The following is a 9,599-nucleotide window of genomic DNA, read 5'->3' as shown; positions in this document are numbered from 1 at the left end:
AGAGAGAGAGAGAGAGTTGCCGCTCCCAACTCACCTCCAAATCACATGCTTTGGGATCTTTACGTCACCGCCTACTCTTTTCCTATCGTATAATTCACATGAAGAAGTTGTAGGAGGAGGATCGGTTTAAAGAAGCTCAGAACCTCTTCTGCAATTTTCGGCTGATCCTAGCTACAATATGATTGCCTCTTTTCTGTTATGGTGTTCTTGTGTTCCTCTCGCCGTTGTACACTCTTTGGCGAGCTAGACGTCAATCATGGAGTCTTTTGACTACATAAGGAGCTCGAAGAAGCTTTATAGTAAATCTAGATGTCTGCAACTACGTAGGTGTAAGACATGTGGAAATTTGCCAAGCTTTAGTTCAGTTACTAACGTGTAGTAACCGCTCTTAGAATTTTTAAAAATGCTTTTAAAAAAATTAATCGTATTATACCTTGATTTAAAAAAGTAAAATAAAATTTGCCGAGCTTGTTACTAATGTGTAGTAACCGCTCTCAGAAATTTTTAAAATGCTTTTAGAAAAATTAATCAAATTATACATTGATTAAAAAAAAACTGAAATCATACCCGGCTCGCAATTGGGTAGGTGCATGTCAGAAGTTGTTTTTACTATCCTCTTAACATGTGCTTTGTACATGTCAATTTGCTTTTTCTAAACAAAATAAAAAAGATATGTAGTGGGGTAATTTTGGAAATAGATATTTAGTTGAGTAAAAATACAAAATACAATAGATAAATAAATTATAATACATTCTTCAGTAGTGTTCACCTGGTCAGTAATTGACCAAGAGATTCATTGTCAGTCACCGTTAGATGTAAATATAAGGGTAGAGAGAATTATTTTTAAGTTGACTTGTTTTGTTTTTAACTCTTGAATGTAAATCTATTAACGGTGACTGATCATGAATCTCTTGGTCAATTACTGATAAGGTGTTCACTATTGGATATAAATCTAAAGGTTGAGAGAATTATTTTTAAGTTGAGTTGTTTTGTTTTTAATCATTAGATGTAAATCTAACGGCGATTGACTATAAATCTATTGATTAATTACTGAGCGGTAAATTAGAAAATTAAATATTTTTAGGTTGATTTTAGAGGGGCAAATTGGAAAGTTTAATATTTTGGTGAAGTTTTGACACCAAAATTTTGGCTTCGTTCGAGAATAAATACGTTTCTGATATGTGAAGCGTTGCTCATCTTTGTATTAGAGAGTAGAGAGAAAACCCCGAGAAACAAAGCCCTAACTGGAACTCAGGGGAGGAAGAAGAAGAAGAAGAAGAAGATGTCGTCGACGCTACTGGAGGTGACGCGTGGCGCTCACAAGGAGGTGGAGCGGTTGGAGCGTCTGATAGTGATGGGCAGCAAGGAACGCTTGGCTCAGAGCCACCGGGTCCGTCACAGGATCGACACCATCTCCTCCACCGCACAAAGACTCGTGAGTATCACTCATCTCGTTCTCTCTGATATTTCGCTTCAATGAAATTATAGGGTTTATGAATTGGTTTCTTGATGTTTTATGAGGATAACGATAATGCCAGGAAGGACGAGATTGCGGCTCTCGGAGGCCAAACTGCCACCGGCACCAATGTGTTCAGTGCATTCTATGATCGATTGAAAGAGGTATTCCTTTTGCTTCTAGTAGTATTAATTCTGGCAAACGTGTTTTTAAAAAATCAAATTGAGCAAAGATTGTGTTCACTCCATTGATTTGGATCGGAACTAACTATGTGCAGATCCGTGAGTACCTTAGGAGACATCCAGCTGCACTAGTTGTTGATGCTAATGAGGAGCATGAAGCACTGCTCAAGGAGGAGCCTCAAGTTGAGGTCAGCGGAGAGGTCAGTCTATCTTGCATGTGTAAACAATGGCTCAGGTTAAAAGACGAGGGAATTTACTGTTGCTTCAGTCTTTTCTCTTCTACATGAGATTGAAAAACACTACATAGTTTTTGTTTCTTGTTCCGCTTTACTCCAAGGAGATATCGTATATTTTGTGTTGTTATTTTCACATATTCATTAAGGTGAAATTGCTTTTGTTACTCTGATTGATTCTCGCTTTAGTGCATTCTTTCTATCCTGTCATTAATCATAATATGTTTTGTTTTTAGGAAGCCTATGGACGATACCTGGATTTACATGAACTGTACAATCAGTATACCAATTCTAAATTTAGAGAGCCCATTGAGTACTCTGCTTACCTTGATGTTTTTTCACAACCGCATAAGATTCCTCGGAAGCTCAAGTCTACAAGGTGAAGTTGGCTCTTGATATTTTTTTCATTTACAATAACTATTGATCATTAGTTTGTTTCTTCCTCTGTGGCTTTAGAATACTAACATGAAACTTGTGAATGATTTTGTTTTGGTTTCTTTCAGGCAGTACAGGGAATATATTGAGAATCTTGTTCAGTATCTGGTATATTTCTTCCACCGGACAGAGCCATTGCAAGATCTTGATAGAATATTTGCAAAGGTTTGTTTACTACCATTGTTTTACATAGAACTTCAGGCATCAATTAGATAGTGTTCAGGATCTATGTATTTATTGTCTGTTCATATATTCCGGTATATGACTTATTGTCTAGTGCATGTCTTTGTTAATATGTGGAGTAATTTTTGTCATTTGTGGCATCAAAACTACATATTTTATACTGAATTATGGAAATGATTGATTTTTGTAACCTTTATACTTCTGAACTTGATGTCTGGGAGTGCCAAATGGGATGCTGCAAATTGATTGACACAATATAAAGTTAATTGTCAGTTTAGATCGATTTAGAATATTAAATTACGGTGTTTCTGTGGCAGGTTGAAGCTGAATTTGAAGAACAATGGGCAGATGGTAAGGTAGAAGAATGGGAAACTGCAATTCTAGATAGTGAACATGTTCAAGATCAGCAGACTTTGATTAATCTTGACTACTTTAGCACAGTGGAAGAACTGGTGGAATTGGGTCCTGAAAAGCTAAAGGAGGTAATGGTGACATTAGAAGCTTAAAGATAAATAACTTGATAACTAATGTTAAAAAGCTTGAAATATTTTACCTGCCAGGCGTTGGATCGTCTCTTTATTATTCAAAGCTTAATTTCAGTTTCCATTGCTAATCTCTGTATTTTACCTTCTAGGTATTGGCTTCGATGGGGACTGAAAGTAGGTGGTACCATACAGCAACGTGCAGAGAGGCTTTTACTTACAAAGGTGATTGTTCTCTATCCATTGTTTTCCGAAAGGCAGTCTAAAAATATATACTATTTATCGATCTATGTTCTCTTGTGCATTCTCATGTGCATTGGTTTTAAAATAACAGCATTCTGGGCAGCATTTGCAGTTGGAAATAGATGTGCTTGTCTCTGTCTGGTGGTAATAAAACTAAATTGAGAAGAAATTAGGTTCACTTAGTTTCACAGAGTAGGTCTTTTAAACTCGTGATTCTGTATGGTATTGTAGCACTGGTTCATCATTCTTAATCTTTGTCTGTAGGCCATATATAGGTGATATACAAGTTTGAGACATACATCTACTGGTGCAGTGTACAAACTGCCTGGATGCCAGGATCGACAAGCTCTGAAGCTTAAGGCTTTGAACTAGCACAGAACACTTTGATTTAGGAATCACACCCAGTTTTCTCACCCAAAACTAGGCTTCTTGCCAATCCTTTCACGCTAAACTCAGGAATACTCTAATAATTTTGTTCATAAAACATAAGGGCATTACAACCTTACACTTATTTATACTTGAGTGGATAGCTCACATTGACTTCATAAAAAACTCTTTAAGACTTCTAAAACTAAAGCATTAAAGACTTATTAGGACTCTCTTCTAAAACTGACACATTTAAGACTTAATAAAGGAGACCTGAAGACTTCTAAACTGAAGTGGAAATTTGAAAAGACACAGGCAGCTTAGAGACTTCTAGAATCAGACTTCGTTCCCAGTTGCAATGATTATCTTGAATGACTAGGTGCTCTCTCCTTCCATTTCTTTCGCTCATAAACCTTGACAGGTTTGACTATGATGTCCTCATCAGACACGCTTATCTGAGTTTATTGTTAAAAGTAATGCTCTGCTCGCTTTATTTCTTGGTCCTGTAATGTTAGAGTTTTCTTGTGTTCAATGTCTTGTTGCTTTTGTGCAGGACACACCTCTGGAAAAGTTGGACAAGAAGCACTTTGTCAAAGGGTCACGTGGTTCAGCACAGAATGGGGCTGCTGTAGCTCCACAGCAAGTTGGCATGTTAAAAGAAATTGCTTTCTTGGAAGCCAAATTGAAAATATTAAGTGACTGAGGTTGGAATATGTTGCCTAGCTATTTATTCTCACCTGCTTTTTTGCCTGTAGTCTGTATTTCCTTTTGAATGTCAGTGCTTGTTTACAAATTATCTGCTGCATTGTGCAAGCTATTGAACGAACAAAAGACAACATTGTCAAGAAACAGGCTTTGCCATATGAAGAAATTGCAGCAGAACGTGAGGATGTAAGTAGATTGCATGTCATTCTTTTTCCCTTGAAACTATTAAACGGAGAACCCACCCAATCACTATTCTTATTCTTGTTTAGATCCGTTAATACCTGGACCTTCTTCCCCTTTTCTATAATATGTTTCCGTATGTCTTCCAAGTTTGTTGTTGTCTCTAACAAATGCTTTGCTTGGGTTGTTTCCTTGCAGGAAGAGACACAGGCTGATACTGAAAGTGATGACGATGAACAGCAGATTTATAATCCACTCAAATTGCCAATGGGTTGGGATGGGAAGCCCATACCTTACTGGCTGTATAATCTTCATGGTCTTGGTCAGGTAATTACGCCCTAAAATTCTGTCTTTATACTATATTTTTATTGTTGTTTCTATTCAAATTCTGGTGCTTGAGGAGTTTCACTATATTAATTTTGTATTCAAAGATGTTTATTCTTGTGCTTGGGGAGTTTCTAAATTTGAAAGGAACCAAAATTTTACGTTCTGCATGCTCGGCTATTTATTCATTCTTTCACACTAATATTTAACTATTTTTGTGTTTCAGGAAAGTGTGAGATATGTGGGAATCAGAGTTACTGGGGGCGTAGAGCTTTTGAGCGGCATTTTAAGGAATGGCGCCATCAGCATGGAATGCGTTGCCTTGGTATACCAAACACCAAGAACTTTAATGAGATCACATCAATTGAGGTATCATTTTTTTTTTTTTCAAGACAGAATCTAGTTAGGATCGACTTTTTCCAGTAGGCTGACAATTTCTACTTTGCAGGAAGCACAAGAATTGTGGAAGAGGATACAAGCATGGCAAGGGGTGAACAAGTGGCGCCCAGAGAAGAGTATGAAGACAGAGAGGGAAACAGCTATAATAAGAAGACATACTGATCTGCAGCGACAGGGACTAATATAAATAATAAGTATGCAGCTGTTAGGAATTGAAGTTGGGAAGAATTTTCTTGCTCCATGGGTCAGGAATGTAGGATTTATGTTACTTTGTACCCAAGCGTATGGTCATATGTTATGTAGGGCCTTAATTTAAGGACATCAGTCACTCAGATATACTACGATCACTCTTTCTTGCTGTAGATTTCATATCTCATGTTAGATTTGTCTATTTCGCCAAAAGAACAGAAGAAAAGAGTTGCCATGTATATGCGGTAATGTATTTTTCCGTTGCATTTTGTGCCATGCCGTTACGTGACTGAGGACTGAGATCCATTAGTAGCAAGAAAGCGTTTAGAGGTGACCATCCGGAGTAGTTCATTTTTCTGCGGAAATGGAGGCTTGTAGTTGTTGAGGGTCAAACCAAAGATGTTGGGATGCAAGCTCTCTTTCTCCTAGCTTAGGCGAGATGAGCCCAAGGAAATTAAGGAATACCTTTAGACCAGTACGCCACAACATCAAGGGAACATGGATAATAAATTGGTAACAATCAAGCAGCATTAATCTCAAGTCAGAAAAAACCATTACATACCCTTCCTCTACCACCTAATTGGTAGATAAAAAGTTTGTGGTAGTACTCACAGCGGCACATAGACTAGGCATTACATTACACTTTTAAGATTATACTGATGTTTAGGGAGATCCTAAGTAGTAAACTCATTGACGTGAAACATTACCCCTACAAAGTTAGTGCATGGGTCGCAGATATCATGATATATGGTCTATATGCCGGTCATAAAACACTTTATCTCAATAATGCCTTGTTTATTTTGCAAAAAAATAAGCATCAAGAAAGAAAATTTGTTCATTTTCTATGTTTTAGGAGGCAAAAAGAAAGTGCTTCGAAGAGAAAATATGAGAGAAAAGTGGTTCATTCCAAAATCTGAAAGAATTACTTTCCTTCATCTGCATTTATTACTTAGAACACAATATTTTATTATATTAATTATTAACTTTTTAACAATTTTTCCGATAACTATCCTTTTTTGTTGTTGTTACAGAATGTGCCTAAAAGGCACAAACAAGAGAAAAGCAAAGACTAGATGCTAAAACAGTTGCCAGCTCTCTTGGCTTTAGAAACAGCACACAAGTCGTCTAAGAATGCATCAGCAGCATGAGCAGGAGGGCTGTCAAAACAGACCAGGCCAAGCTCATGAGAAATATTGCATTTAGCCAAGGCATTAGCAGTAGAGTTGCATTCTTTGAAGATATGAGATAAGGTGGCACTCTTCATCTTGTTCATCAAGCTATTGCATCCCTGAAGAAGAGATCCCAAAGGATATTTCCGATAATTATCCTTGTGATATCAAACATCGAAATTGAGAGTTTTTGTAATATTTCATTTCCGTAAAGAGAAATTTTATTCACACATACCAAATTTCTTAATGCACACTCTTAGTTTTTGAAATTTTTTTTTTATAAAATTATACCCCTATCATAAAGATGAATAAAAAGAGAATTAAACAAACAAACAAATTTCAGTTTGGATGTGAATCTTTTACATTTCTAAACATATTTACTACTCTAAGAATTAGTAGTCTGCAAGCTTCGGATGTAAATTTACCGACCACCCTTAAGTGCCCACCCTAATGCCCACCCACCTAACTTCATGTGCAATGTGTCATTTTTTTTTAACCATGCCAAACCATGGTTAACAATATACACTGCAATAAATAAATTTTAGTTTCTTTTAATTTTAAAGTGAAAGTTAAGTTCACAGTAACTGCTCTTGTACTACTTCTCAATCTCTTGCTTCAACCGAGTCTATCCTCGGATTCCTCGCAGCTTCTCATCATAACCTTTCTCCTCGCCGTTGTCTTCCTCCTCCTCCTTCGATTTCCCCAGGGGGTCAGTCCCGGCAGCCCCCCCGATGGTGTGCTCGACAATATCGGACCGGGTGGTGAAACCGGTGCCGGGACCAGCGACATGGTTGGCGGGAGGCTTGGAGTTGAGGAAATCGAGGCAGGGTTTGGGGACGGCGAGGGGTTGGGTGATGCCGAAGAGGGGGATGCGGAGGATTTGGAGGGTGGAGTGGGATTGGGTGAGGATTTGGAGGCTTTGGGAGATGAAGAGGCGTTTGATTTGAGATGATTGTTGTTTATTTTGTTTCAACTTAAATTTTACTTTAAAATTAAAAGAAACTAAAATTTATTTATTGCAGTGTATATTATTAACCATGGTTTAGCATGGTTAAAAAAAAGGACATGGCATGAAGTCAGGTGGGTGGGTATTAGAGGGATGGTATTTAAGGATGGTTGGTAAATTTACATTTTTCTTGAAGTTTTTTAGTAATATCAAATTTCTGTACTATTTTGATTGATTAAAAATTTTAGATATTATTTAAGTGAGAGAATTAATAAAAAAAAAATCTTCAATCATTTTGTGTCTTTTGATTGTTTGTTAAGTTTTATTTGTTTACCAATTCGATTTGATTTTAATAGAAAAATTTGTAGTATTAATCATTGAGCTGAGAAAATAGATCCAATCTCATGTGGAATTAGTTTTGGCCGAAGAAAGAAGATGATGGGTTAAAATTAGACGTATGTATAAAGTAGTTAGTGAAAATAATATTTTCGTTAATTTAATTAAAATTTAAATTGTTAAAGATATTATAAGTAAATATGTTATTACCGCCGTGTGTAGGCCCGCCCACGTTAGTATATATGAAGTCTTTAACGCGTATAATCACACTTGTAGCCCAGAAGAGGAGGAAGCAGAAGAAGAAAAAGAAGACAAGACGATCAGATGAAGAGGGTATTCGGCGCCAAGAAAGACAAGGAGCCTCCTCCTTCTATTGGAGATGCCTCCGACAGGGTTCGCTTTCTCTCTCTGTTAGTTTAATTCAATTCTTTCTAGGGTTTCGATTCATTGTGCTAATTTTGCCTAACAGATTAATAAAAGAGGGGATACAGTGGACGAGAAGATCAAGAAGCTTGATGTGGAACTGAATCGATACAAAGAGCAGATCAAGAAGACAAGGCCCGGCCCTGCCCAGGAAGCCGTAAAGGCCAGAGCCATGCGGGTTCTCAAGCAAAAGCGAATGTATGAAGGACAGCGTGACATGCTGTATAATCAGACATTTAACCTCGATCAAGTTGCTTTTGCTTCTGAGGGTATCAAAGATGCTCAGCAAACTGTATGTCCCAACCTCGCCCGCCCTGCCCTATTTTCCCATTCTTAACATCCATACATACATGTATAATGTTGTTTGATTCACGCCCTATTATGAATGAATAGGCTAGACTATCCTTAATATGGTTAAGTGGAATCAATCATGAGGAAACGTTTTGGTGAGTAGTAGTTAGAATTAGAGTGAGAGGTCAAATCCCATATCATGAGAACCCAAATATCGTGGAGTATGTTATGATATATACTTGCTTAAGATTCTCTAGGAGTAGGTTACTGTAAAAGGGAGTCGAGTTAAAGGTTCTGGAGACTGTCTATGCTACTTATGAGATGGGCTTCTCAAGCTAGCAAATGTTAATACGATACTCCAGCCTTTCGTTCAAGTACTAATCTTCTGTGCTAATGCTATTCAAGACCAGGAAACGTGGATTACTGATGGAGCTGGTATTATTGATTAGTTTGGAAAAATCCAGCAACCATTATTTGAGGGTGTAATCCTCTGTTGATGAGAAATGACTTCAAGCTGGAAAGTGATCAAATTTTCTTGATTTATGAAATGTACAAAGAGTCACTTGTGCAGTGTTCATGCTGAGTATAGAGCTAGAAATTGGTGTGTGGCTGATGAGTTGGACTTGAAATGTGGCTTCCTTTACCCTATGTTGAAACTTTGCCAGAAGACTTGCTTTTTTCAGGTCTCTTTTTTTGTATTTTTGAATTTTGCTTTTTATTTTTTCTGTAAGAAAAAGAACAAAAACAGAAAAATTCAGAGAGAAGAAAGTTGAAGAATGGCACCTACTCAGAAAAAAGTTGAAAAAATAAGAAGTTACTTCATAAAAGTCTATCAGATGATTGTTTTATGAAGTCACCTTGGGAAGGAGGATGGGAGGATGGTTCCATTAGGTTGTGTCCTTCGTTCTTGGGAGTTGAGTTTGGTCACTTAAAACGAAGACCTAATCTTGAACTAGAAGATTTGTTTAATAACTTTCAAGGAGCTGGACCTAGGGTTCTTTTAATACCTTGATACCATTAGTTGGTCTGTATTATGGATTAGTGATACTCTTAGGGA

At 37.2% G+C, this 9,599-nt stretch overlaps 1 protein-coding gene and 1 pseudogene across 2 annotated transcripts in view; both read left to right on the top strand.

The window, feature by feature from the left end:
• The first annotated feature begins 1,282 nt into the window (after window positions 1-1,282).
• Window positions 1,283-5,586, top strand: LOC101293340 (annotated as a pseudogene). The gene is made up of 12 exons (XR_185212.1): window positions 1,283-1,442; window positions 1,514-1,620; window positions 1,734-1,838; window positions 2,108-2,250; window positions 2,375-2,471; window positions 2,807-2,985; window positions 3,139-3,196; window positions 4,134-4,275; window positions 4,395-4,471; window positions 4,664-4,787; window positions 5,016-5,158; window positions 5,238-5,586. The product of XR_185212.1 is annotated as a splicing factor 3A subunit 3-like (transcript).
• A 2,510-nt stretch (window positions 5,587-8,096) lies between these two features.
• The window catches only part of LOC101293038 (charged multivesicular body protein 5-like), a 3,511-nt gene continuing 2,008 nt past the window's right edge, over window positions 8,097-9,599 (top strand). The window contains exons 1-2 of the mRNA XM_004307024.1: window positions 8,097-8,221; window positions 8,298-8,543. Coding sequence (XP_004307072.1) covers window positions 8,153-8,221; window positions 8,298-8,543 — 315 coding nt within the window. The 5' untranslated portion in view covers window positions 8,097-8,152. The remainder of the gene's footprint in view (window positions 8,222-8,297; window positions 8,544-9,599) is intronic.

The sequence above is a fragment of the Fragaria vesca genome, linkage group LG7 (genome assembly GCF_000184155.1).
Source record: "Fragaria vesca subsp. vesca linkage group LG7, FraVesHawaii_1.0, whole genome shotgun sequence".
Lineage (NCBI taxonomy): Eukaryota > Viridiplantae > Streptophyta > Magnoliopsida > Rosales > Rosaceae > Fragaria > Fragaria vesca.
The sequence above is the reverse complement of the archived record's forward strand: the minus strand, read 5'-3'. Positions and strand labels throughout refer to the sequence as shown.